Raw genomic sequence first — 27,907 nt, 5'->3', positions numbered from 1 at the left:
TCATCGATTATAAATATAATCAGCCAAAAGTTGAAGCCAAAAGGTATATTTTTCAATAAATTAAAAATTTGTGCAACAAAAGTATAATAGGTATAAACAATTTTGTTCAAAATTTAACAATGTCCAATTCACTCACTTTGAGTGATTATTGATCTTTTGATACAGTAAAACCCGTTCCCAAAATGTATTAACAACTAAAAGTACAAAATATATAGCAAGTACACAACTTAAGTAAATAAGCCCACATAAACTAAAATTACAGCGTAAATGAACAAAAAATACAACGATATTTTGTTTTTACTTCCAAATAAACATTGAGACATAATTGACTATATCACACTTTTTCTGGAAGTTAAAACTACGTGTGTATGTAAAAACAATAAAAAATATTACAAAAATGTATTGACAGTAGTGCTGAACTGGATTGAAAATTTTCTGAAAAGTTGCCAATGATTTCCTTAGAACAAGGGAAGAAATAAATTAATCGCGTCCATTTTTACAATATAAAAAAAAAAAAAAAAATCACATAATTAATCCAAATACGAGTATGTAGGGACCTATTACCTACTGTATCTAATTTTGTACAACTTAAATAATTTAGAAGGAAGTACCCTATTTTCGAGATTTTTTACGAAGCTACCCATTTGGAGATCACAAAAGACCAGCCATGCTCGGTCTGTCCAAAAATCCGAACGTGTATGGCGGAAAAAGCTTGCGACTTCAGTCTTCTAATCTGAGAGCCTAGCCTAGAAGTTGAAATCTCTGTCCGCCACACACGGTCCGACAGAGAAAAAACTTCTTTTTTAACCGCTTATTCAAGTTGAGCTACTTGTTGAGGTGTATTTAAATTAACTTATTTGAAGAGAATTCGCAAGGGGGTGTTAATCCCCAGACTAGTTATAAGTTTACCTGCGGAACCAGTATGTTAGGTAAGACCAGACCTCAGCGTGCTGCACGTTACAATCATATGTCGCTGATGAAAGCGATGACGATGATGACGATGTTGTCGATGTTTTATAAGTGCCGTCGTAAGCCACTTGATGAGAAAGACCATGGTTGCCAAAATGAAGACTAGGCCTAGGATAACCATGGATTTAAGGGATGATAGCGGGTTTAAATTTCATCTGCTGCACTCCTTGGGCTGACTGGACTGTGAAATACAGAGCAAAAAGAAATCAAAGCTAAACAAAAAGTACTAATTGGAATAGAAATTTGAAAGACAGAAAAAAGAAACAAACAAAGTTTGTTTTAAATTGAAACAAACCATTTTCCCTTTAGTTTTTGTTGTTCGTTTATTTCATCATAACTATTGAACACTTTGTCTGATTTTAAGTAAAGATTCGCAGAAGCTTAACCCATCCTCTAGGGCGGTTTGCCTCTACACCTAAGCCTTGGATTGGGCTTTTTGTGTATAAGTAATACTTGGGCTTGTGGAATATCCCCCTCAACTTACCTCTGGGAACAATGCACAAACGCTGCCCCACAGGTTTTTCAATATGTGTGCCTGATTGTATTGATTTCCATTGATCAGGATTGTGGGAATGAAAGACACCTTGGGAGTCAGAGCATATGTCATTTCACCATAAGTCTTCAACAGGATTTCTCCTTCCGCACTTCTGGCACATTGCAAGATGGGGTTCACGTCAATGTTGTGTTGTCTTGAGCACTGAGAAATGTGGGGGGAAAACAATAATCATCATTGAATTATTCTTACAAGGTGCCCAAACACTCCAGCAATCCAGCAATTGGTTTGAAGGTTCTGGAGCTTGCACTATTGAAACACTGCTTTCTGTACATTGCAGGTAGACTGATATAATAAATTGAAGACAGACTTGGGTAGATTTCAAACAATAATGTTGTTTACAAATGTCTGAAATATTGACCATTAGGTCATTTTCAAACAGAAATAAAAACTAGTGAAGTTACTTACATCAAGAGCTATTTGTTCTGCCTCGTAGTTATCGTTGATCATACAGGCTACATATTTCAACAGGGTTGCTTTGTTCTCTATATTCTTAATGGCGCATGCATGGATTTTGTTAGCGTGACATTCCACTGAACCATGCTGACAGTGAAATTTGTACCGGTTTCCAGGAGGCACCAATTCTTCAGTCTGAAAATAAATGAGAAGTTTGAAAAAGGACCATGCTGACAGTGAAATTTGTACCGGTTTCCAGGAGGCACCAATTCTTCAGTCTGAAAATAAATGAGAAGTTTGAAAAAGGAGGGGGGAAAAATCCAAAGAAGGCAATTTCCATTCAAATTATCAGGGAAGTGGTAAGTAGGTACTTAGATAAAGTAAAACACCTACCATGATATTTTCATGTTCTGTTGGAGTGACAGACTATACTTGGGTTTTTTCCATCATTACTTACCTACCTACACTCTTATCAGATATGAGAAGGGTACTCTTATTGAACCAAGGAATTTGAACAATATACTCAAAGTAATGTGATGCAGTACCAAGGTAGTATTTTCATATCTTCCTCTTGATGGGGAAAAAAATCCAAAGAAGGCAATTTCCATTCAAATTATCAGGGAAGTGGTAAGTAGGTACTTAGATAAAGTAAAACACCTACCATAATATTTTCATGTTCTGTTGGAGTGACAGACTATACTTGGGTTTTTTCCATCATTTCTTACCTACTTACACTCTTATCAGAAATGAGAAGGGTACTCTTATTGAACCAAGGAATTTGAACAATATACTCAAAGTAATGTAATGCAGTACCAAGGTAGTATTTTCATATCTTCCTTTCGAAAAGAACTTTACTTACCTTGGCTTTCCCATATGGGACAAGTTCATAGTCCATTATCCTGGATCCTTTCTCATACACTGGAACTAGCTGGTGTAACACAAAATGTCTTGAGTCAGGACATAGTGCCTCGTAATAGACAGATACTTTGATAGGGATTTTCGGAATTAAACCAGGTTCCAAATTGATCTGAAAATGATATTAGGAAGGTAGGTAAATATACATGGGTGAGTACATAAAGAAAATAATTTACAGGTCCCACAGTCTTTTCTTACTAAATCACAGTCTTTTCTTGCTAAATCAAAGCGTATTGCCTACACAAAATGATTAGCAGGCGGTTTTATTTTGAGTGGTAGAAAACGCGAGGGCAGTAACAAGTGGTTGTTATCAGGTGATGGCGCGAATTTTTAAAAAATTGTGTTTTTGATTTTGTTTGTTATTTCAGTACGGTATTTTTTAGTGAATTTTTTACTTTATCCTATAACAAGGAAATTAGTGTATTTAGGAAAGATTTGTGATGTGATCTGAAAATGATATTAGGAAGGTAGGTAAATATACATGGGTGAGTACATAAAGAAAATAATTTACAGGTCCCACAGTCTTTTCTTGCTAAATCGAGTTTTTCCCATTATAATTTTGCTTTGAGCTTGTATTTTGAGATGCACTCAGCTTTTACACATTCATGAGGACAACTACTGTGGGTATCTGTTTATAAGAAGTGACCAATGGAAGCCTTAAAATGCAAAAAGACAAAGTACGGTATTTTTTAGTGAATTTTTTACTTTATCCTATAACAAGGAAATTAGTGTATTTAGGAAAGATTTGTGATGTTAAAAAGATTACTAAATAAGAATTCATCGGTTTATTGACTGCAAAACAACGGGAAAACCTGCACCTTCAACCAGCCAAGGTAAGTGTCTACCGTTTGTTCATGCAAAGTTGCAAAGTGGTAGAATGGCTTGAATGCTGAGCCCCTATTCCTGGTCCTAAATCTGGCTGGTTGGGCCAATGTGAGCACTGGGTAGCTAGTTGATGTATGAAGGTTAAAACCCCTGTCTTGGGTTGACCATTAATCTCAGAACGGTACTTGTGCAGAAGTCAAGTCCGTGGAATATTGCTACCAAAGGAACTGGCACAAATGAGCAGTGACCAGTGTTATTATAGGGTTAGGTTAAATGCTTAAAAAGATTTCTAAATAAGAATTCATCGGTTTATTGACTACAAAACAACGGGAAAACCTACACCTTCATCCAGCCAAGGTAAGTGTCTACTGTTTGTTCATGCAAAGTTCCTGGTCCTAAATCTGGCTGGTTGGGCCAATGTGAGCACTGGGTAGCTAGTTGATGAATGAAGGTTAAAACCCCTGTCTTGGGTTGACCATTAATCTCAGAACGGTACTTGTGCAGAAGTCACGTCCGTGGAATATTGCTACCAAAGGAACTGGCACAAACAAGCAGTGGTGTTGATCTTGCAGCGATATCTGGAAAATGTTGCTTTCCTTTAATTTATCCGAGCCATGTTACGGGCTGGAATGGCAAGACTCATTCTTTCCATTGTGGGCCAAGTTAGCTTACAGCAAGAGGGTCCAAGTTAAGCCTTTTAACTTATCAAGTCTTTGGTGATGGGATTTTACCCTCCATTCGATGACGAAACTACCCGCCAAATCACTTTGACCTCACCCAACCTTAGTGGGGCCGAGAAAAGCCTGCATATCAGCACGATATTGCTCACATGGTCAACCATCCGGATACTAACCACGCACAACTATAACTGTATAACTTCAATGATCAATGGATAACAGACCTCAGCGTGTTGCACGTTACAATCATATGTCGCTGATGAAAGCGATGACGATGATGACGATGTTGTCGATGTTTTATAAGTGCCATCGTAAGCCGCTTGATGAGAAAGACCATGGTTGCCAAAATGAAGACTAGGCCTAGGATAACCATGGATTTAGGGGATGATAGCGGGTTTAAATTTCATCTGCTGCACTCCTTAGGCTGACTGGACTGTGAAATACAGAGCAAAAAGAAATCAAAGCTAAACAAAAAGTACCAATTGGAATAGAAATTTGAAAGACAGAAAAAAGAAACAAACAAAGGTTGTTTTAAATTTAAACAAACAATTATCCCTTTAGTTTTTGTTGTTCGTTCATTTCATCATAACTATTGAACACTTTGTCTGATTTTAAGTAAAGATTCGCAGAAGCTTAACCCAGCCTCTAGGGAAAAGAAATCAAAGCTAAACAAAAAGTACTAATTGGAATAGAAATTTGAAAGACAGAAAAAAGAAACAAACAAAGTTTGTTTTAAATTGAAACAAACCATTTTCCCTTTAGTTTTTGTTGTTCGTTTATTTCATCATAACTATTGAACACTTTGTCTGATTTTAAGTAAAGATTCGCAGAAGCTTAACCCATCCTCTAGGGCGGTTTGCCTCTACACCTAAGCCTTGGAGTGGGCTTTTTGTGTATAAGTAATACTTGGGCTTGTGGAATATCCCCCTCAACTTACCTCTGGGAACAATGCACAAACGCTGCCCCACAGGTTTTTCAATATGTGTGCCTGATTGTATTGATTTCCATTGATCAGGATTGTGGGAATGAAAGACACCTTGGGAGTCAGAGCATATGTCATTTCACCATAAGTCTTCAACAGGATTTCTCCTTCCACACCTCTGGCACATTGCAAGATGGGGTTCACGTCAATGTTGTGTTGTCTTGAGCACTGAGAAATGTGGGGGAAAAACAATAATCATCATTGAATTATTCTTACAAGGTGCCCAAACACTCCAGCAATTGGTTTGAAGGTTCTGGAGCTTCCGCTATTGAAACACTGCTTCCTGTACATTGCAGGTAGACTGATATAATAAATTGAAGACAGACCTGGGTAGATTTCAAACAATAATGTTGTTTACAAATGTCTGGTGCATGGTGGGCATTGTGATGAGAAACGCAAACACGTCGTCTATGAATGTATTGAATGCCTGGGGGAAGAAACAAAACGAAACACATGGAAATGCAAACTTTATAAAAATCTCGCAGAAAAGTTTGTATTTCATGAAGCACGGTGCATTTGAAGCACAAAAAAGAAAGGACCAAAGGTACCTAGGTAATAATAACAATACCCCAGCTCTAGTATTAATGTGGTCAATTTCTCGAAGAATATCCCTGATAAAAAATCATTAATACCTCGGATGGGATTGATCCCACGATCTCTTGTGTACTAGGCGAGCGTCTTGACCACTACACCATCAAGGCTGATGGAGATTGGAGAATTAAACACAATAGTCCCCCCCCTCCAAATCCAGTGAATCCAAGGGATCCGCTGTGGGACTGGATTCGTTTGGTAGAAGAGAGGGATTCCAAAGAGAGAAGTAAAAAAACATCTCTTTGTAAGAAAAATGAAGGCAGTCCAAGAATCCAGATAATGAATCAGTCGAATCCGGATTCATTAGATTATCTTGATAAAAAAAAAACACCCCTAATTTTAATTAACCCATTCGGGCACGAAGGTTATTGCTAAAATATTACCTTGTACATGAAAGTTCTCCAGGGCAAATGAGCGACAGACTTGAGCTTGTAGTTGATAAACAGCTGCGGTAGCATGAAGATAAATCCAAACGCATACACGGCGTTCACCAAACTCCGCAACAGCCACGAGTAGACACTCTTGTGTTCTGAATACACAAACGAGTACACGGCTGTAGCGAGACACAAAGGGTATAGGATGTAGGAAAGGTATCGCATCGCTTCTAAATCGTACGCTGTAGTGCGGCGCTCGTGAGCGGACTCGGTTTTTCGCACGAATCGCCACGACCGAGAGTCGAACTTGAAGATCTTCAACAGCTTCCATACCTGTGGAAGAAATTCATGGGGGTTTATTTAGACTGTTAGCTTAGGACCAGAAGTAATTTACAAGATAATTTAAAAAAAAAAAAAAACAAACTTTCGGCATTGGAAATGCTTAGGGGTTGGTGTCTGGATGGGTGTCTAGGGTTAGACGTGCTACTGATAGTTTCAAAGTTTTGTAAAAAAAAAAAAAAAAAAAAAAAAAAAACAGAAGTTTTTCAAGACTGTACCAGAAATCCAGGAATCCTCTACCTATAGAGGGATTTGGAGTTCTTTTTCAATTGGAGGACACTGATAACAAATCACATAGCGGGCCACTTCATATGTAACTATTTTGTACCACCTATAAAAAAAAAGAAAAAAAAAATAGTACGCGGTGGTAGATAATTGGCGATATAGGAACTTTAACAACTGAATTTCAACGAAATCAAATTTACACACACGGTACGGTCGACAGAAAGGCCTGGACTGTGCATATCAGGTCTCTCCAGCGATTTTCAAGTTTAAAGTGTGTGGCGGCAATTCCAACTAGAACCTACCTCAATGACACCGCTGATTCCGTTCGGTATGAGAACCAAGTAAGAGGTATTCTCATCAAGCAGATACAGAAAGACGACAATTTGACTGAAAGTTCGCCACATGACACTTCTCACGGAGATGCCCACTGTGTTTTTTCTATTCTTCCAAAAGCTCACGTCATTCTTGAACGCCAAGAAGTCGAACAGCAAATGCACAAACGACACAACCATAGTCGTGAGAAACACATACAAGTGAGTATCGGCAAACATGGACTTCACATCGTCAATTTCTTTGTCAGAAAATCCCATCTGTGCAATATCGTCGTGAGAAACACATACAAGTGAGTATCGGCAAACATGGACTTCACATCGTCAATTTCTTTGTCAGAAAATCCCATCTGTGCAATGCTTTTGAATGATGCTTCTACGTGCAGCATGAGACGGAGTTTCCCGTAGCTGATGGGAGAAAGGTATTCTCATCAAGCAGATACAGAAAGACGACAATTTGACTGAAAGTTCGCCACATGACACTTCTCACGGAGATGCCCACTGTGTTCTTCCTATTCTTCCAAAAGCTCACATCATTCTTGAACGCCAAGAAGTCGAACAGCAAATGTACAAATGACACAACCATCGTCGTGAGAAACACATACAAGTGAGTATCGGCAAACATGGACTTCACATCGTCAATTTCTTTGTCGGAAAATCCCATCTGTGCAATGCTTTTGAATGATGCTTCCACATGCAGCATGAGACGGAGTTTCCCGTAGCTGATGGGAGAGTATTTGAATTGAATTTCCATTTCATTGGTATCGGATTTGACTTCTTTCAAGAAGGTGTTGCGGTCGTTGAGAAGATTGTAGGCAACAATGGGGAGGAATTCGTTGTTGGAAATCCTGAAAAGAAAAAGACAATGAAGTATTTACAGAAATAATCAAAGGAAGAAAGAGGGAAGGAAGGGGAGACAGAGAGAGAGAGAGAAGAGAGAGGGAGATAAGAGAGAGAAGAGAAGAGAAGAGAGAGAGAGAGAGGAGAGGAAAGTGAGAGGGAGAGAGGAGAGGAAAGTGAGAGGGAGAGAGGGGTGAGAGGAGAGAAAGAATAACTTTGGAATTTTAACCAAATTCCAATATTATTTGATCATGATGTTTCAATACCTACCTGAAATAGTTGTACAGTTCAAAAGGAATCTCCAGCCTTGGAAACTTGTGTACATCTATGAGCATATTGAATTCAATGAGAGATTTAATATGGGTGACAGGTTTTCTTGACTTTTGCTGAGGACCCTCTTCACTCAACAAATGAAAAGTTCTATCTGGAGGCAAGGCATATTTAGACAGGGGTACTTTTCTGTACACTTTGATCTCATATTGATTACTGTGCCTTGCTAGACTGTCCCAGTCCCAATTCTGATTAGGTCGGTGAGCAATGATAAACATATGCAGGAACAAGGTTCCATTCATTCTGGTCTTGTAGGGCACATTCAATTTAATATTCTCTTCAAATGCCTGATTGTAATCATATTTCTTCTTCTCTAGAATTAATTCTACATCTCTGCCAGTGGGATTCTCTTTTACGTATGAGTTACAGGTTTTCTTGACTTTTGCTGAGGACCCTCTTCACTCAACAAATGAAAAGTTCTATCTGGAGGCAAGGCATATTTAGATAGGGGTACTTTTCTGTACACTTTGATCTCATATTGATTGCTGTGTCTTGCTAGACTGTCCCAATCCCAATTCTGATTAGGTCGGTGAGCAATGATAAACATATGCAGGAACAAAGTTCCATTCATTCTGGTCTTGTAGGGCACATTCAATTTAATATTCTCTTCAAATGCCTGATTGTAATCAAATTTCTTCTTCTCTAGAATTAATTCTACATCTCTACCAGTGGGCTTCTCTTTTACCGATGAAAATAATATTAGTTCCAGTTTAGGATTTCTCAACAAGCTTGATTTCAAACATGTTCTTTCTACGGGACAATCAGGTGGGAGGGACAGCTTGTAAATACTCCAGACGGAATGGATCATAAATCCCAGGCCCACTGAGATTACAATCTTTGATAAGGAAATATGTGATAGTATGCTCATGATTATGTCTTTCACTGGATACCTATTACTAAGAATATTACCACAACAGCTTTGTCTTGGAGAGCATGAATCTGAAACAAGATAAGAAAAGATAAAGTAATGGGACATAGAAAACTTTGAGCCAGGCCCACTGAGATTACAATCTTTGATAAGGAAATATGTGATAGTATGCTCATGATTATGTCTTTCACTGGATACCTATTACTAAGAGTATTACCACAACAGCTTTGTCTTGGAAAGCATGAATCTGAAACAAGATAAGAAAAGATAAGGCCATGGGAAAACTTTGAGGAAAGTGAAACCTAACCCTTTGATTAAACAGATTTGAAATACTTTAAATTTTGAGGAAGGTAGCTTGCCTTCCTTATGGGCGCTATGGTTGTTCCATTCCCAACCAGGGTATATTTGATTTTGAGATGGTAGTAAAAGTCCTATTTTTTGCAGGTCTCTCTCTCTCTCTCTAAGAAAATAGGATGTTTCTTTTTAAGTTTTTATTTCCTCAGACTTGTCTTCTAACATACTTTCACTGCTTTCACATTTACAGGTTATTCCTGAACTGACGAGTTTTAGGATCTAAGATGCTAGATTGACTATTAAGGTATTTTCTCTGAATATTGGCTTGCATCTTTACCATGGTATACCTCATCTTGCCAGGTGTTGGTATAACATATTGACCTCTTGTCAGGTCTTGATTTGGTTGCCTTGGGTTAGAGTGAGTACCTGTTAATTTTTTGTGATAATAACTGAAGTAGGTAACTGAACTATGGGCGTGCAAAGACTGCTAAGTGCTTTGGTTGACAAGTATTAAGTAAGTTTGTAACAAGGTATGATATAGACACTTACCACTATTTTGAGTGAATATTCAATTCCAATAAGTAGAAATACATGGTGTGAGGATCTGATCTAGATCAGGGAAAGAGGGGATAAGAGATTCTTTAGTTCCCATTCCCAACTTTTCTTGCTGGAAAATTCTTCTTTTTCGAGTTTTTCGGCTTTTCCTTTCCAGTTTTCAGAAAAAAAAAAATATTCCCCTCGAACAAATCGCAGAGCCGGCACTGCATTTCAAAAATAAAACGCGTGGTGTGTTGCGTGTTGCATCAACTTTTGTCGACAGTCAACTTGGCCCGGCCAACAAGACCCAACACAAGGGCCAACTAGGAACTAGGATTTTTTCATTTTGACGTGCTGCACAGTACTTTCAACTTTCAACTGTAGTAAAAATCAAGGAGCTGGTAAAAATCACGCTTTTCGAAAAGAAATCAGGTACCACGCGTGGTGTGTTGCGTGTTGCATCAACTTTTGTCGACAGTCAACTTGGCCCGGCCAACAAGACCCAACACAAGGGCCAACTAGGAATTTTTTATTTTGACGTGCTGCACAGTACTTTTAACTGTAGTAAAAATCACGCTTTTCGAAAAGAAATCAGGTACCTAAGTAGCTGTTTATTTTGTACCCTTCCCGTTCCAGAGATATGAGCAATGACCTTTCTTGTCCCTAGGCAAATGAGCAATAGAGCACACCTGCGTTTACATTTTTACAAATTTTAAAATTTCTCTGTGCTCAGTGCCGGAGCCCGAGGTCCAATGTTTACTTTTATCAGTTCCCGACCAAGCCTGTTTCGTCAGCACTGGGCAAAGGTGTCGAGTGTCCTAGTCCCCTTAGTAAGAAGGGCCTGCAGATGTTGATTTCGCCGGCCAAACCCCGGCCCTCGCCTGTGAAAACGAGGAACAGTCCTGCTGCTAGGTGAGAATGTAGTTTGGTTGTTGTTTATTTTTGTTTTTCTGACTGCTGATTTTGACAAAATTTTATAATTTTCGGTGGAGTTAACTACTAAATATTTTTACTTTAATTTTTCTATCTAATAAGTTCCCCCTTTCCTTTAAAAATATATAAAAAAAAGATCCTACCTCAGTAGGCGACTAGACTTCCACAACAGAGTCCCCACCCTCTAGAAAACAAACCATGCTAATGAATATAGGCGAGCTCAACGGAGCACTAACCATAGCTCCGACCCTGAGGAACATTGTATTCATTATCATTATTATGTTTTCTCTATCTCTCTCTCAACATCAGCTGTACCTATGATTCCAGGAAATTACTGCAAGGATATCTAGACTCCCAGCAAGCATCTCAGCAACCTCCAGACATAGAACCACAACCACTGGAAGCGTTCATCTCTCTCTCTCTCTCTCTCTCTCTCTCTCTCTCTCTCTCTCTCTCTCTCTCTCTCTCTCTCTCTCTCTCTCTCAACATGAGCCGTACCTATGATTCCAGGAAATTACTGCAAGGATACCTAGACTCCCAGCAAGCATCTCAACAACCTCCAGACATAGAACCACAACCACTAGAAGCGTTCAAGTTACCTGACAGACCATCACAGACAGATATACCCGTGTCTGAAGAACCCACGGGTTCCAATCCTGAATGTTTCACTGGACTCATGTTCCTAGGTAAGCTTAGAGCGGAAGGGCGTGGGTTCGAATCCCGATCCGGGCATAAATTTTTTTCTCGTTTCTCTAAGAACGACCTTGAGTGTATTTTTCTTTTGTGATAAAGTTTAATAATTAAGTGGACTTTGTGTGATACTGTTTAAGGGTTTACCAATAGATTTGAAATCCATCCCCTCCCCTCTCTCCCACTCACTTTTCTACATTTTTTTTCTCCCTCCTCTCTATCTTTCTCTCTCCACTTTTCGGATTATTTATTATTTTTGACGATCTTTACGAAAAAAATACATTTGGACAGTTATATTTTTCATGAGAATCATCAACTGTAGAGGGTCACACAGCCAGGGATCGAATCCCAGTATTGACATAAAAATTTAGTAGACATTATCGAGATGGACATTTATAAAACCCTTTTTTGAAGAAGCCAGCCTAATTAGCTCGGTTGGTAGCACTTCTGCCAAGCACTAGGCCGCGGGTTTAATTCGGATTTTATCCTGAACAGATAATGTTTGTTCTCGGAACGGCTGGCTTTCTTCTAGCCTGTCTTCCTTCTCTCTTCGATTTCGGGACGATAAGACCTTAGCAGTTACAGTTCCCTCTGTAAAACTTTTTTTTTCATTACCTACCTACATACCTTTTTCTTCTTCTTCTTTTAGAAAGCCAACGAGCGGGCAATGAAAGTGATGACGGCAGGCTGGATCGATGCCGTGTTTACGGCCAGTCAGCACAGTGGTCTAACCCATGCCAATGACTATGACTTTGCCAAGTACAAGTGTCCGGTGTTCTACAACCTAGCATTCAGCGTGAGCGGGTATAACTCGAAGAGAAAGGAGGCATTGAAGGTAGGAAATTTACTTTGGAACTTTCTCCGTTTTAAAAATTATTCTAGGTACAAAAAGAGTCAACTAGAAAATTGAAGTATATTGAAGACAACATTATGAGCTTCTCTTCAGTACCATAATACGAGTATGCTCAGGACTTTTGAAGCCAGCCTGTCGACTAAACATTTGGCACACTGTTCTGATAGGGGGTTTTAAATTTAAACAAAGAAATAAAAACACAAGGTATTTGAATTTTGAATTTTGTTTTATTTCCTATTAACTTCTTACATCAATAATAATTTCCGGACTTTCTTATTGCTTGAAGTTTTGGTGGTTTTTCTTAATTTTTCATTCTTGCCTTCTTGATTTCGAGACTTGGAAATTTTGATATCTTCTTGAATTTTGATTATTTCTTAGTCCGTGGAATTTTGGTTCAGTTTTGATTTTCATTCTTAAATTCGGATGCTTTCGACTGGAATTTTGATAGCTTCTTGAAATTTGATTATGTCTTGGTCCGTGTAATTTTGGATCAATTTTGATTTTTTCTTGAATGTGCATGTTTTCGACTGGAATTTTGATAGCTTCTTAAAATTTGGTTATTTCTTAGTCCGTGAAATTTTGTGTCAATTTTGATTTTTTCTTGAATGTGGATGTTTTCGACTCTGTGGAATTTTGATAGCTTCTTGAAATTTGATTATGTCTTGGTCCGTGTAATTTTATATCAATTTTGATTTTTTCTTGAATGTGGGTGTTTTCGACTCTGTGGAATTTTGATAGCTTCTTGAAATTTGATTATGTCTTGGTCCGTGTAATTTTGGATCAATTTTGATTTTTTTTCTTGAATGGATGTTTTCGACTCGGAATTTTGATAGCTTCTTGAAATTTGATTATGTCTTGGTCCGTGTAATTTTGGATCAAATTTGATTTTTTCTTGAATGTGGATGTTTTCGACTCTGTGGAATTTTGATAGCTTCTTGAAATTTGATTATGTCTTGGTCCGTGTAATTTTGGATCAATTTTGATTTTTTCTTGAATGTGCATGTTTTCGACTGGAATTTTGATAGCTTCTTAAAATTTGGTTATTTCTTAGTCCGTGAAATTTTGTGTCAATTTTGATTTTTTCTTGAATGTGGATGTTTTCGACTCTGTGGAATTTTGATAGCTTCTTGAAATTTGATTATGTCTTGGTCCGTGTATTTTTGGATCAATTTTGATTTTTTCTTGAATGTGGATGTTTTCGACTCTGTGGAATTTTGATAGCTTCTTGAAATTTGATTATGTCTTGGTCCGTGTATTTTTGGATCAATTTTGATTTTTTCTTGAATGTGGATGTTTTCGACTCTGTGGAATTTTGATAGCTTCTTGAAATTTGATTATGTCTTGGTCCGTGTATTTTTGGATCAATTTTGATTTTTTCTTGAATGTGGATGTTTTCGACTCTGTGGAATTTTGATAGCTTCTTGAAATTTGATTATGTCTTGGTCCGTGTAATTTTATATCAATTTTGATTTTTTCTTGAATGTGGGTGTTTTCGACTCTGTGGAATTTTGATAGCTTCTTGAAATTTGGTTATTTCTTAGTCCGTGAAATTTTGGGTCAATTTTGATTTTCTTGCTTGAATTTGGGTGTTTTCGACTCTTCAAAATTTCATATATTGTCTTTTTTCATAGCCAGCCTAGTTAGCTTGGTTGGTAGCGCGTCTGCCTTGTAAGTGCTAGGCCGCGGGTTCGATTCCCGCCCGGGGCGGTTTTTATCCTGAACGGATAAGGTTCGTTCTCGGAACGGCTGGCTTTCCCCTATCCTGTCTTCCTTCTCTCTTCGATTTCAGGACGATAAGACCTTAGCTGTTACAGTTCCCTCTCTCAAACCTCTTGAAAAAAAAAACGAATTTTTTTCATAGCCTAATTTGTTTTGATTGTGTTTTTATCCTGAACGGATAAGGTTCGTTCTCGGAACGGCTGGCTTTCTCCTATCCTCTCCTGTCTTCCTTCTCTATTCGATTTCAGGACGATAAGACCTTAGCTGTTACAGTTCCCTCTGTCAAACCTCTTGAAAAAAAACGAAGTCTTTTCAGAGCCTAATTTGGTTTGATTGTGTTTTAAATATTTCAGGTTACGCCACCTCAGTAGTACCCACAGAAGATATCGTGACGGATATTTGGCTTATGGAGTGTAAACAACAGAGTTCAGTGGTGGAGGTTCAATATTACCATAGACCTGCCCAGGTGTTGAGCTGTGCCACGCCTCTGGTCAACTGTGTTATCACCATTAGTAATTATGTGGGCTTCGAGAGGGATTTTCTAGGTAAGATTTCCCAAGAATTTTAGGATATTATACCAATCAATGGATCACTGAAGTTGAGCAACGTTGCGCGTGGTTAATAGACGGGTGGGTGACCTTCAGGGCATTTGTGTGTTGTTATAAGGATAAGGAACTTTCACAAGGAAAGGCTTGGGCTAATGACTAATTTTCGACTAAACCAGTGGTGGAGGTTCAATATTACCATAGACCTGCCCAGGTGTTGAGCTGTGCCACGCCTCTGGTCAACTGTGTTATCACCATTAGTAACTATGTGGGCTTCGAGAGGGATTTTCTAGGTAAGATTTCCCAAGAAATTTAGGATATACCTACCAATGGATCACTGAAGTTGAGCAACGTTGCGCGTGGTTAATAGACGGGTGGGTGACCTTCAGGGCGTTTGCGTGTTGTTATAAAGATAAGGAACTTTCACAAGGAAAGGCTTGGGCTAATGACTAATTTTCGACTAAACATTTGGCACACTGTTCTGATAGAGGGTTTTAAATTTAAACAAAGAAATAAAAACACGGGTATTTGAATTTTGAATTTTGTTTTATTTCCTATTAACTTCTTACATCAATAATAATTTTCGGACTTTCTTATTGCTTGGGGTTTTGGTGGTTTTTCTTAAATTTTCATTTTTGCCTTCTTGAATGGATGCTTTTGAGACTTGACAATTTTGATAGCTTCTTGAATTTTGATTATTTCTTAGTCCGTGGAATTTTGGTTCAGTTTTGATTTTCTTTCTTAAATTCGGATGTTTTCGACTGGAATTTTGATAGCTTCTTCAAATTTGATTATGTCTTGGTCCGTGTAATTTTGGATCAATTTTGATTTTTTTTCTTGAATGGATGTTTTCGACTCGGAATTTTGATAGCTTCTTGAAATTTGATTATGTCTTGGTCCGTGAAATTTTGGTTCAATTTTGATTTTTTTCTTGAATGTGGATGTTTTCGACTGGAATTTTGATAGCTTCTTGAAATTTGATTATGTTTTGGTCCGTGTAATTTTGGATCAATTTTGATTTTTTCTTGAATTTTTTTTTTTTTTTTTTTTTTTTTTTTTTTTTTAACTTGAAAAGAAACAAAGAGGGACTTGAGAGACTGACAAAGTATGGGTTTATTCAAAACTGCCTCTATGTGAATATGATGACCTTTAAAAGGTACTCACATTCACATATTCACATAAAAGGTAAAAGGAGGTACCTACCTTAAAAAAAAAACTAGCTAACAACCTACATACTTAATCAAATAGTTGGGTTGAAGACCTCCTTCTAGAAAACCCTACAACTGTAGAGGGTCACACAGCCAGGGTTCGAATCCCAGTATTGACATAAAAATTTAGTAGACATTTATCGAGATGGACATTTATAAAACCCTTCTTCGAAGAAGCCAGCCTAATTAGCTCGGTTGGTAGCGCTTCTGCCAAGCGCTAGGCTGCGGGTTTAATTCCGATTTTATCCTGAACAGAAGCTTTGTTCTCGGAATGGCTGGCTTTCTTCTAGCCTGTCTTCCTTCTCTCTTCGATTTCGGGACGATAAGACCTTAGCAGTTACAGTTCCCTCTGTAAAACTTTTTTTTTTCATTACCTACCTACATACCTTTTTCTTCTTCTTCTTCTTCTTCTTCTTCTTCTTCTTCTTCTTTTTCTTCTTCTTTTAGAAAGCCAACGAGCGGGCAATGAAAGTGATGACGGCAGGCTGGATCGATGCCGTGTTTACCGCCAGTCAGCACAGTGGTTTAACCCATGCCAATGACTATGACTTTGCCAAGTACAAGTGTCCGGTGTTCTACAACCTAGCATTCAGCGTGAGCGGATATAACTCGAAGAAAAAGGAGGCATTGAAGGTAGGAAATTTACTTTGGAACTTTTTTCCGTTTTAAAGTTATTCCGTACAAAAAGAGTCAACGAAAAAATTGAAGTATATTGAAGACAACATTATGAGCTACTCTTCAGTACCACAATACGAGTATGCTCAGAACTTTTGAAGCCAGCCTATTTGATGGTTTTAATTTTGGCTTTGGTCTCAATTTTGATTTCTGATTTTGATGCTTTTGATTTTGGCTTTGGTTTCAATTTTGATTTCATAAATTTTGATGGTTTTCACACCATGGAATTTTGATTCATTTGACGAAGAATTTTGTTTCCTCGAATTTTGATGCATTGGAAAATCCGTGAACTTTTTTAATTTCTGATTTTGATGGTTTTAATTTTGGCTTTGGTCTCAATTTTGATTTCTGATTTTGAATTTGGATTCGTTTTCGTTGAATTTCGATTTCTTAAATTTTGATGGTTTTCTTCACACCATGGAATTTTGATTCATTTGACGAAGAATTTTGTTTCCTCGAATTTTGATGCATTGGAAAATCCGTGAACTTTTTTAATTTCTGATTTTGATGGTTTTAATTTTGGCTTTGGTCTCAATTTTGATGCTTTTGATTTTGGCTTTGGTTTCAATTTTGATTTCATAAATTTTGATGGTTTTCACACCATGGAATTTTGATTCATTTGACGAAGAATTTTGTTTCCTCGAATTTTGATGCATTGGAAAATCCGTGAACTTTTTAATTTCTGATTTTGATGGTTTTAATTTTGGCTTTGGTCTCAATTTTGATTTCTGATTTTGAATTTGGATTCGTTTTCGTTGAATTTCGATTTCTTAAATTTTGATGGTTTTCACACCATGGAATTTTGATTCATTTGACGAAGAATTTTGTTTCCTCGAATTTTGATGCATTGGAAAATCTGTGAACTTTTTTAATTTCTGATTTTGATGGTTTTAATTTTGGCTTTGGTCTCAATTTTGATTTCTGATTTTGAATTTGGATTCGTTTTCGTTGAATTTCGATTTCTTAAATTTTGATGGTTTTCACACCATGGAATTTTGATTCATTTGACGAAGAATTTGGTTTCCTCGAATTTTGATGCATTGGAAACTCCGTGAACTTTTGATTTCAAATTTTGATCTTTTATTTTTGGTTTGGTTTTAATTTTGATTTCTGATTTTGATGCTTTTGATTTTAGTTTCAATTTTGATATCTGATTTTGATGATTTTAATTTTGACTTCAGTTTCCATTTTGATTTCTGTAGAATTTAGATCTTCTTTTGGTGTAGAATTTGGATCTTCTTCTTTTGAAGCATTTAATTTTGATTTCAATGTTGAGTGCAACGCATCTCTGTGAATTTTCCTCTGCATCTTGAATTTCGATGTTTTCACACCAGGGAATTTTGATTTAATTTTTGATTTCTTTCATTTAGATTTTTTACCTTCTTAAATTTTGATTTTATTTTTGATGCTTTTCATCCCGTGGAATTTTGATTTTTCTTTGATGCAAAATTTTGATTCTTTCTTAAGACTTCGTTTAATTTTGATTTCTGACGTGATATTTCGATGTTTTTTGACACAGAACAATAAAATTTTGATTTTTTTTTTTCTCGACGTCTTCGCAAATTTTGATTTCTTTTTGGAATTTTATTGTGATGATTTGGTGTGATGTACGATTTTGAGAGTTCTGGTAATTTCATGTGGAATGTGTTTCAGTCCGTGGGATTTTAGAATACGTTGATTTGTTGTGAAATTTCTTTGGTATGATATCTTTATGATAAAAGCTCGTGATAATACTGGTAATTTTATGAGGAGTTTTTTTTTTGATGTGTTTCAGTCCGTGGGATTTTAGTAGTTTTCTCTCAATAGAATTTTGACTTCGAAGATTTTGATTTCTTGTTGTGAAGTTTCTTTAGAGTGAGGGCTTGTGATGGTTCTGGTAATTTCTTGTGAAGGTTTTTTGATTTGGAATGTGTTTCAGTCCGAGAAATTTGAGAAGATTTCACTCTATAGAATTTTGACGTCTTCGGAGATTTTGATTTCTTGTTGTGAAGTTTCTTTGGTATGATGTCCTTAGAGTGAGGACTTGTGATAATTTTGATAATTTCATGTGGAGTTTTTTTGATTCGTAATGTGTTTTAGTCCGTGGGATTTTGGTGGTTCACTCTCAGTGGAATTTTGATTTTCTTTTGAAGTCTTCACAAATTTTGTTTTTACTGTAATTTCTGCGTTTAATTGTCTTTAGAGTGAGAAATTTCGATTGTTCTGGGAAGTCTTCGTGAATTTAGATTTTGTTTAATGTTGAATTTGGATGGTTTTTCAACCCATAACAATTTTGATTTTCTTTTGTATCCTGTGTGATGTTTTTCTTCTTTCGAGGTGATTTTTGAAGAGTTTTCTTGAATTTTGATAGTTGTTGTAAGTTGTAATATGTAGTTTTTAATATTATTGATGTGAAATTTGGATTATCTCTGGCTATCTTCGGATTTGACTTTTTGCTTTTTGAAGAGTTTTCTTGAATTTTGATAGTTGTTGTAAGTTGTAATATGTAGTTTTTAATATTATTGATGTGAAATTTGGATTATCTGTGGCTATCTTCGGATTTGACTTTTTGTTGTGGATTTTCTTTTGTGTGTTGTCTTTGGGAATTTGGATTTTTTGTTGTGGAGTGAGGAACGTTGGAGTGATTACTAGGTTGTCTTCTTGTGGTGATACTTGAAGTTTTGACTATTCATGATTTAAATTTTGATTTTCTGTGGATATCTGAACGAATTTTTGTTTTGTTCTTTTTTCGTATGATATGTTTGGGAATTTTGATTTCTTGTTGTAGAAGTGAGTAATACCTATTTGAGTAGTATGTCCGTTGAGCTTATGTCCGTTTAGTGAAATTTTGATGTTCTGAGGATATCCTCTTCAATTTTCATTGCTTGTTGTGAGTATTGTTTTGTGTAAAGTCTTTGGGAATTTGGATTTCTTCTCTTGAAGTGAGTAATGTGGGAGTGATACATTGTGTCTTCAAGTGGTTCTTTGTGTCTTCTTATGGTAATACTTGGAGTTTTGAATATCCATGGTGGGAAATTTTGATTTTCTTTACATATCTCTTCGAATTTCGATTTCTTCTTGTAGATTTTTTTTGTGTGATGTCTTTCGTCTTTTGAAGTGAATAATTTTAAATTTTATTAAATTTTGATAGGCGTAGTAATATGTATTTGGATTTTGAATCTTCTTTTGATTTCTTATGATTGTCTTTTTTGAAATGTTCTTGTTTTTTTTTTTTTTTTTTTTTTGATTTTTTTTTTTTTTTTTTTTTTTTTTTTTTTTTTGTGATGTCTTTCGTCTTTTGAAGTGAATAATTTTAAATTTTATTAAATTTTGATAGGCGTAGTAATAGGTATTTGGATTTTGAATCTTCTTTTGATTTCTTATGATTGGTCTTTTTTGAAATGTTGGGAAGCGAGTGGTAAAGTGGTGACCAATCCGAAAACATTCCACGGTATACCCGACTATGTGATAGTACCATTCGAAGGTAAGTGGACCATTTGGGTTAAGCAACATTCTGCTTGGCGATTTACCTGGACTTTCGTCCAAAGTTACAAATTTCCCGAATTTTTCTTCGTTGGCAATGTGAAGATTCGTGACGAAAAAAATTCGTTTCGTGCAGTGTGAACGGGCTGTTATTGTCTTTATCATTAGATGTTGCTCACAACATTAGTTTTTTCATAGCCAGCCTAGTTAGCTTGGTTGGTAGCGCGTCTGCCTTGTAAGTGCTAGGCCGTGGGTTCGATTCCCGCCCGGGGCGGTTTTTATCCTGAACGGATAAGGTTCGTTCCCGGAACGGCTGGCTTTCTCCTATCCTGTTTTCCTTCTCTATTCGATTTCAGGACGATAAGACCTTAGCTGTTACAGTTCCCTCTGTCAAACCTCTTGAAAAAAAAAACGAAGTTTTTTCATAGCCTAATTTGTTTTGATTGTGTATAGTCGGGATAGTGACGAGACAAATAGTCCGCCCAAGCGAAACTCGGTGCACGCCAGGAAATACGTGCAGACTGGGTGAGTTATTATTTTATTATTACATACTATTTTAAATTGAACGAAACGAAATGAGTTTCACGTTTTAAATCTGGCTCAGTTTAAGATACAAAATTGAAGATTTAGGCATTTAATTTGCATCTAAATGTCTGTCTGTTCCACGATATCTCGAACTATTTGTTAAATTTTGATGACATTGTGATCCTTTACTTAAGGGCTCTGACACATTTTCACCATTAAATACAGTATTATTATTATTTTAAGGAGGTCTCTTCTTGATCCCTTGTGTGGCGCCTCCATTTTTATTTAGTCCTATTGCATTGCAAATTAAACACATTGAGAACACGGAAGAAGCCCAGAGATATTGATTCTGGACATTAAATGAGTTTTAGGTTTCAAACCCCCCAATCCTTACCAACACCGTGAGATATGTATCTTCACTGGACCCCACCAAGTAGGTAATTTTCATGTATTAATGGAGCAGTTGCAATTGGGAAAATATTATTATTAAAAGGTCGATTCCTACGTAAAAAGTTGTGAAAAATCCAAATCTGAAAAATATTTTTAATAAAATGTCGATTCCTACGTAAAAAGTTGTGAAAAATCCAAATCTGAGGTCAAAACTCCGAAAAAGGTAATATTATTAATAAAAGGTCAATTCCTACGTAAAAAGTTGTGAAAAATCCAAATCTGAGGTCAAAACTCCGAAAAAGTAACCTTTAAAAGGTCGAAAATTCAATTTTTAATTGCCGTTCTAATGAAAAAGTTCAAAGAGTTGTGACGTCAGATTTCACGTCAAAATGCGCAAAAACGCCTTGCGCACAAACAAACGAAGCGGTAGTCGTGAATTATGACGTCATCGCCTACAGGAGCGTATGCCGTGACGTCAAACTTCACGATTTACCGGTATTTTTCAAATCCATTTATCTCGGTATCTAGAAGTCGTAGAAGAAAAAGAAAAATTCCGTTGGTCCTCATTTTTTCTGCTCTATGACTTTGAAACATCACCCAAGTAAGCGCAACTGATCTATTCTATTAAATTTCACTCTCATTTGTTTTAGTGGTAAGGAAGAATCACAGCCCCGAGTAGGATGGGAGGATTATGTCGAAACCCTGGAGAAAAACTCAAAGGAATCCTCGAGTGAGAATAGCGCAGCCGAGAAATGTTTCGTTCTTTCCAACGTGGTGAGTATTTAAGTTTTTTTTTTTTTAATCCGTGGAATGCGACCAATCCGGACGGATTCAAGAATCTGGATCGTTTGTTTGGATTCCCTTTCATTTTTATTGCAAATAGATTTTTACTTCTCTCTTTGAAATCCCTATCTTTTTTTTTTTATTTAAACAGGTCTTAATTATTGTTCCATAAAATGAAATGTCATTACCAATCAAATATATAAGACCTTGTTTAGACTGCGAGAGTAAAGGGACTTTTCAGTCCTATGCTGGTAGTATAAACAAGGTATATTCTATTCTATCTTCAACCACTGTGAACCAAACGAATCCACTCCCTGAGTGGATCCCTTGGATTTAGTCTGTTGATTCGGATTTTTAAAAGACATTTAATCGATTTACTTTCCAATGATCCCCCGCACCTAAATGGGCGTAGACATTGTTTCTCTTCTCGCCCATCTGATGAGGGACATACTACGGGATGGGAATGCTACGACACAGATCACATGAGTTTAATTTAGCAGTTGTTCTATTGTTAAATTGGTTTGGTTTACTCAGAATTCAGATTGTGGTCGCGGCCATAAGTGTCCAAATAAAACACTACTACCTTTTGTTTACCTCTTCACAGAGTGACGATCTCAAGGTTCGCTACTGCGAGATAGTCGACCGTCTCGGTGGCAATCTCCTCAACACAAGTCAATGTTTTCAACCCCAAACCACGCACCTCATCATGGAGTCCCCCCTACGGAGTGAGAAGCTCCTGTGTTGTCTAGCCTCGGGCAAGTGGATCCTAACACCGCGCTACCTTGAGGATAGCGCCGAGAGGAAGATGTTCCTGCCCGAGCAAGAATATGAGTTCGGTGAGTTATGCTGAGCTCAACGCTCACTCCTTAAAAATAAGATAAAAACAACCCACATAAAAAATGGCAGACGCTTTGGAAACCCTAAAATTTGGGTCACCAAAACAACACAGCCCAAAATTCAATGAAAATTGTTATAGATTAAAATTGGTTTTCCCACTGAATGGTTTTCTTTCAAAGAGCTCGAGCGTGGCTCTTTTGAGGTCATAATATTTATGTATTTCATCATTTTGAGTCCCTTAAAAGTACTCGATGAAATTTACTCATTAGTTGTTGGACTTGAAATCGGGAGGATACTAGCCTGAAATTTCCCTTTGTTAAAGAAAGAAATAGCATAGGTTGAGTGAGAAGGGCATCCACTCGTACATATTTTGCAGCCCAAAACAGTCACCTTAGCTAGGGCTGATTGTGAGGCTGACGGAAAACACCGTCTGTGTCTGAACACGGGAAAAGGTGAAGAAGTTGTTGGGCCTGTTGAAGCTTCAGAGGCCCCTTTGGATCCTTGTTCCTGAATGAAATCCACAGTTCTCTAAACTCACACTCACTCACTCCAATGGCGTATTAAGGATATGTGAATCCCGTGCCGACCAGACTGCCTGCCTCCAAAGAACTCTATGTTCTCTAAACTGGTAGTTAATTTTGGTCCTGGATGAAATTCCCTAAATTTTGGCTAGTTAATTTCGTGAGAAGCTCCTGTGTTGTCTAGCCTCGGGCAAGTGGATCCTAACACCGCGCTACCTTGAGGATAGCGCCGAGAGGAAGATGTTCCTACCCGAGCAAGAGTATGAGTTCGGTGAGTTATGCTGAGCTCAACGCTCACTCCTTAAAAATAAGATAAAAACAACCCATATAAAAAATGGCAGACGCTTTGGAAACCCTAAAATTTGAGTCACCAAAACAACACAGCCCAAAATTCAATGAAAATTGTTATAGATTAAAATTGGTTTTCCCACTGAATGGTTTTCTTTCAAAGAGCTCGAGCGTGGCTCTTTTGAGGCCATAATATTTATGTATTTCATCATTTTGAGTCCCTTAAAAGTACTCAATGAAATTTACTCATTAGTTGTTGGACTTTAAATAGGGAGGATACTAGCCTGAAATTCCCCTTTGTTAAAGAAAGAAATAGCATAGGTTGAGTGAGAAGGGCATCCACTCGTACATATTTTGCAGCCCATAACAGTTACCTTAGCTAGGGCTGATTGTGAGGCTGACGGAAAACACCGTCTGTGTCTGAACACGGGAAAAGGTGAAGAAGTTGTTGGGCCTGTAGAAGCTTCAGAGGCCCCTTTGGATTCTTTTTCCTGAATGAAATCCACAGTTCTCTAAACTCACATTCACTCACTCCAATGGCGTATTAGGGATATGTGAATCCCGTGCCGACCAGACTGCTTGCCTCCAAAGAACTCTATGTTCTCTAAACTGGTAGTTAATTTTGGTCCTGGATGAAATTCCCTAAATTGCTAGTTAATTTTGGACTCTTCTCTTTCTCGTCCTCAGGGAATCCATTCAGCGCGAATAAAATGCCGCGACTAGACGGTCAGCTAGTGCAGTATGCGCAGGCCGCCTACAGATGGCGGCTCAAGCAAGGAGGGGCGTTCAGACACATGAAGGCCACCCTGTATGTATCCGATAAGAGGGTGGATAGCTTGAGACGACTGATTCAGGCGGGCGGTGGACAAGTACTAAATGACGAGTAAGTACGAACGGATTTTGCAATTTTGCATATTAAAAAAAAAAAGTTCGGGGCCATGGCCTCATTTTCGAGACAGTTTAGGGACATAAAAGGCCATCCTGGTTAGTTTCGAGGTTAGCGTGCCTACCTTGTAATCGGTAGATTGTGGGTTCGATTCCCGCCGGGGCGGATTATATCCTGAACGGATGTTCGTTCTCGGAACGGCTGGCTCTCCCATATTCTGCCCTCCATCTCTTCGACTTCGGGGACGATTAGACTCCGTTACAGCTCTCTATCAAACTTGGAAAAAAGCTCTTCTTGAGATTGATTCAACTTTATTTATTTTGGTTACGCGTTTTGATATATCGTGTTACAAAGTGTTCATCCCCTCTCTCTGACTTGCAGGGATGCACTACAGGGTACTCACTGTTTCTGGGAAGACTCCCGTGTAGATATGCCCCTGAGTCTGGAGGATTTTGCCCGCGCCGGTGTCTATCTATTGCCCCCTGTGTACTTGGCGGATTACCTAAGGCAAGAACCCCCACCCCAGCCCCAAGACTACCAATATTTTGTTTCAGCCAAGCTGAGTCAACTCCTGGGAGCAGGCTACCAGGAAGAGTTCATGAAGCGAGACAACCCGAAGAACAACAAGAAAGCCTCCACCCATCTGGTCTGCCCTACATGTTCCGGATCCAAATATAACGCGGCCCTCAAATGGGGCTTTCCTTCGGTGAACAAGAAATGGCTCCTAGAGTGCGCTAGAACTGGGAAGAGAGTGTCTGAACAGCAATATCTTACCGGATCAGACGAAGCGTCTCAGAATGTTGGGTCACAGAACGGTGTTGGGTCACAGAGTAACGGTTTTGGTCTTCAACAGAATGTTGGGTCACAGACCAACGGAACCGGATCAGACGAAGCGTCTCAGAATGTTGGGTCACAGAACGGTGTTGGGTCACAGAGTAACGGTTTTGGTCTTCAACAGAATGTTGAGTCACAGACCAACGGAGTTCAGAGTAGACTCAATGGAGCTCGCTCCGGTGCGAAACCCAACGAACCTGACCGACTTGACACGAAAGAAAACCACACCTCCTCACGGAAAAACCCAGAATTCGAAAGCGCCTCCCAGGGCTCCCAGCTGTCGGGCAAGTCCGCGTCTAAGAAGAGAAAGCTGTGTCTCCTGAATAACGGACCCCAAGACTGTCTTATACCAGTTTACAAACCGCTGTATGAGAATGCAAGCCGGTGATTCAGATGGTTGCAGGGAGGAAGGTACCATTAGGCTGGCCATTCAGCCATTCACTATTAAGTCTCAGGCGACCTGTCAGTTCTACCTGATAGTGAATGGCCGGCCTTAGGTGTGCTTACCAAATCCAGAGCTTATCAAGTCAGATTGACTTGGAACAGACTCCAATAGGTCTCTCAAATTCTGGGACAAAAAATAATATTGCCTGTAAAGGCAATATTATTTTTTGCCTGTAAAGGCATATAATATAATATGGCAATATAATAATAATATTGCCTGTAAAGGCAATATTATTTTTTGTCGTTCGGGGGGAAATCGTGTCGTGTGTAGTCTCATTTTACATTGCCTACAGAACATTCCGAAAAAAAAAATCGGGTGAAATTCACAAGTTGGAACGGGCTTTAAACTTCTAAAGTTTGTAGTTAATCATAAGATAGAAAATCCTTACTCTACGCTAAAAAAAAGCATCATAGGCAATGGTCATATGAAATCTTGAAATAGCTATCCAATAGTCTTTATTTTTCTACTAGAATACTAGGTTTTAAGGTCCTGCCAATTTAGAGGTTTACAAAATCAGGGACTCATCCCTAAAAGAACTTTGCACTCCGAATTTATAAAATCATCCGTTCCTTTTGGTGAACCTTTTGCAGGATTTTGTACTTCTTGTTTCTGTCTTTCGTTCTGATATGGTTATGTATTTTCCGAATTAATATTAGGTACGTTTTATTATCAGACCAAACAGATGTAGAGAGATTTAGCCCACATGAGTTTTGAAGAAAATCTGGGGGGTCTGAGCTTGCTCGGAAACCATTCCCAACCAGTCTCTGAGCAAAACTCAGTGGTTATCACCTCTATTAATAGATTTGGATGAAATTTAACCTAGCATTTCTTTTGTAAAAGTTCTTTCCTATTACTATATTATGCAAAGACGTACCATATTATTCGTTTATGTACAGTGGGGGGATAAAATAGTTAAATTAATATAATAAATTATGATATTCTGATCTCGTTACTTTTTGTTGTGTCCTTCATTTTCTCTGAATGTCATTAAAAAAAAAGTAGGTACATACCTCTGGCAATAACGGCACTAAAAATACCTATCCCAGCCTAGTTAGCTTAGAGGGTAGCGCGTCTGCCTTGTAAGCGCTAGGTGGCGGGTTCGATTCTCGCCCGGGCGGATTTTATCCTAAATAAGGTTCATTCTCGGAACAGCTGGCTTTCTCCTATCCTGTCTTCCTCATCTCTTCGCTTTCGGGACGTCTTATCTCACCTGTGTGAAGTGAGCACAATAGACTGTCCGGTTTTCTGTATTTGTGAGAGCACCGCCCACAGTCGATGTCTCGAGATGGGGTCTACGCCACTAGTGGGTTCATCCAGGAACACCAGTGGGGGATCTCCAATGAGGGCCATGGCGGTACTGAGCTTCCTCTTGTTACCGCCAGAGTAGCGACCTGACTCTCGATGCCTGTACTCGGTCAGACCTGGGATAAGTCAAGCAAAGAGCATATAATATTAGATCTTTGTTATTTTGAATTTTTATCTAACCCACAAACTGGAGGTTAAAGTCAGCTGTCTAATGGTTAACGCGGATTCAGAGGTTGGTTGTTCAAGTCGTGGAATATAAAAGAACAAAATAGAATAATATACCTTGTTTATCCTACCAGCATAGAACTCAAAAATCTCTTTACTCTCGCAGTCTAAACAACGTCTTGTATATTTAATTGGTAATTTAAATGTACCTCCTTAGTTCACACCATAAAGGGTGGGTAAGTCTACTAAGAGTGTGAGGAAAGTAATGGTGGATTTTACCAATGACTTAATGAGAGATTTCACTAATGGGAGAATTTTTAATGATCCAAAAAGGAATTTTTAATGATCCAAAAAGGAGGACTTTTTAAAAACTCCTTTTGGGATAGTTGAAAATTCACCCATTAGTGAAATCTCTCATTAAGTCATTGATGAAATCCACCATAAAAGTGTTTAACTCATTCAGCGCCAACTGAGACACGGAAATTACTAATTGGAAGAATTCGTCCGCGGAACCATTTCGAGCAAAACACTTGTGGCACTGAATGTGTTAATAGACTTGTCGGTGATTCGGTGCATTATTGAGAGTGGTGAAAGTATAAACAAGGTGTAAATTAAAAGTAAGTAAACCATCTACTGTTTTGTTGATAAAGTTCAGAGATTTCCAACTAGCGGGCCGAAGCTTTTAAGGTGGCCCCCCTCGGGCTTGATTTTGCTCTTTTACTATGGGTCGGACTCGGAAAATGGAGCATCTACACCCCATCCCGTGTATGTGGCCCGCGAAGTACCTGCCAATATAGCA

The 27,907-nt window shown here is 38.0% G+C and overlaps 6 protein-coding genes and 1 long non-coding RNA gene across 7 annotated transcripts in view; 2 read left to right on the top strand and 5 right to left on the bottom strand.

Moving 5' to 3' along the window:
• LOC113466090 lies at positions 1-4,736 on the bottom strand. The gene is made up of 2 exons (XR_003390601.1): positions 4,560-4,736; positions 1-941 (listed from the first exon to the last, which is right to left on the bottom strand). It is a non-coding gene; the product is annotated as an uncharacterized LOC113466090 (long non-coding RNA).
• LOC103506043 (gamma-interferon-inducible lysosomal thiol reductase) lies at positions 616-2,949 on the bottom strand. The gene is made up of 4 exons (XM_026821204.1): positions 2,778-2,949; positions 1,931-2,113; positions 1,454-1,666; positions 616-1,150 (listed from the first exon to the last, which is right to left on the bottom strand). Exons 1-4 carry the CDS (start codon positions 2,811-2,813, stop codon positions 1,121-1,123), a joined length of 462 nt encoding a protein of 153 aa, XP_026677005.1. The 5' UTR covers positions 2,814-2,949; the 3' UTR covers positions 616-1,120.
• A 952-nt stretch (positions 4,737-5,688) lies between the features above and the next one.
• LOC103514415 (cleft lip and palate transmembrane protein 1-like protein) lies at positions 5,689-8,701 on the bottom strand (the record flags this gene model as incomplete). Its single annotated transcript, XM_008470419.3, is given in 5 exon segments — positions 5,689-5,744; positions 6,292-6,615; positions 7,149-7,310; positions 7,708-8,023; positions 8,286-8,701. Coding segments are annotated over 5 exon segments (1,160 nt in total), but the record flags the coding sequence as incomplete, so codon positions are not given.
• An 8-nt stretch (positions 8,702-8,709) lies between these two features.
• LOC103506040 (cleft lip and palate transmembrane protein 1-like protein) lies at positions 8,710-10,245 on the bottom strand (the record flags this gene model as incomplete). The annotated part of the gene is made up of 2 exons (XM_008470418.3): positions 10,057-10,245; positions 8,710-9,284 (listed from the first exon to the last, which is right to left on the bottom strand). A coding segment is annotated over exon 2 (504 nt), but the record flags the coding sequence as incomplete, so codon positions are not given.
• On the top strand, positions 9,977-11,767 carry LOC113466087. Its single transcript, XM_026821201.1, has 3 exons — positions 9,977-10,006; positions 10,778-10,956; positions 11,488-11,767. Exons 1-3 carry the CDS (start codon positions 9,977-9,979, stop codon positions 11,762-11,764), a joined length of 486 nt encoding a protein of 161 aa, XP_026677002.1. The 3' UTR covers positions 11,765-11,767.
• Positions 11,768-16,457: 4,690 nt separating this feature from the next.
• On the top strand, positions 16,458-26,540 carry LOC103506038 (DNA topoisomerase 2-binding protein 1-A). Its single transcript, XM_026821200.1, has 8 exons — positions 16,458-16,625; positions 16,683-16,747; positions 20,583-20,654; positions 21,695-21,818; positions 22,432-22,663; positions 24,161-24,356; positions 24,741-24,886; positions 25,526-26,540. Exons 1-8 carry the CDS (start codon positions 16,458-16,460, stop codon positions 25,579-25,581), a joined length of 1,059 nt encoding a protein of 352 aa, XP_026677001.1. The 3' UTR covers positions 25,582-26,540.
• Positions 26,541-26,844: 304 nt separating this feature from the next.
• Positions 26,845-27,907, bottom strand: part of LOC108251987 (ABC transporter A family member 9-like) — a 3,530-nt gene continuing 2,467 nt past the window's right edge. The window contains exon 3 of the mRNA XM_017442683.1: positions 26,845-27,059. Coding sequence (XP_017298172.1) covers positions 26,845-27,059 — 215 coding nt within the window. The remainder of the gene's footprint in view (positions 27,060-27,907) is intronic.

The sequence above is a fragment of the Diaphorina citri genome, unplaced genomic scaffold (assembly GCF_000475195.1).
Source record: "Diaphorina citri unplaced genomic scaffold, Diaci psyllid genome assembly version 1.1 scaffold210, whole genome shotgun sequence".
Lineage (NCBI taxonomy): Eukaryota > Metazoa > Arthropoda > Insecta > Hemiptera > Psyllidae > Diaphorina > Diaphorina citri.
This window is presented reverse-complemented; position numbering and strand designations above follow the sequence as displayed.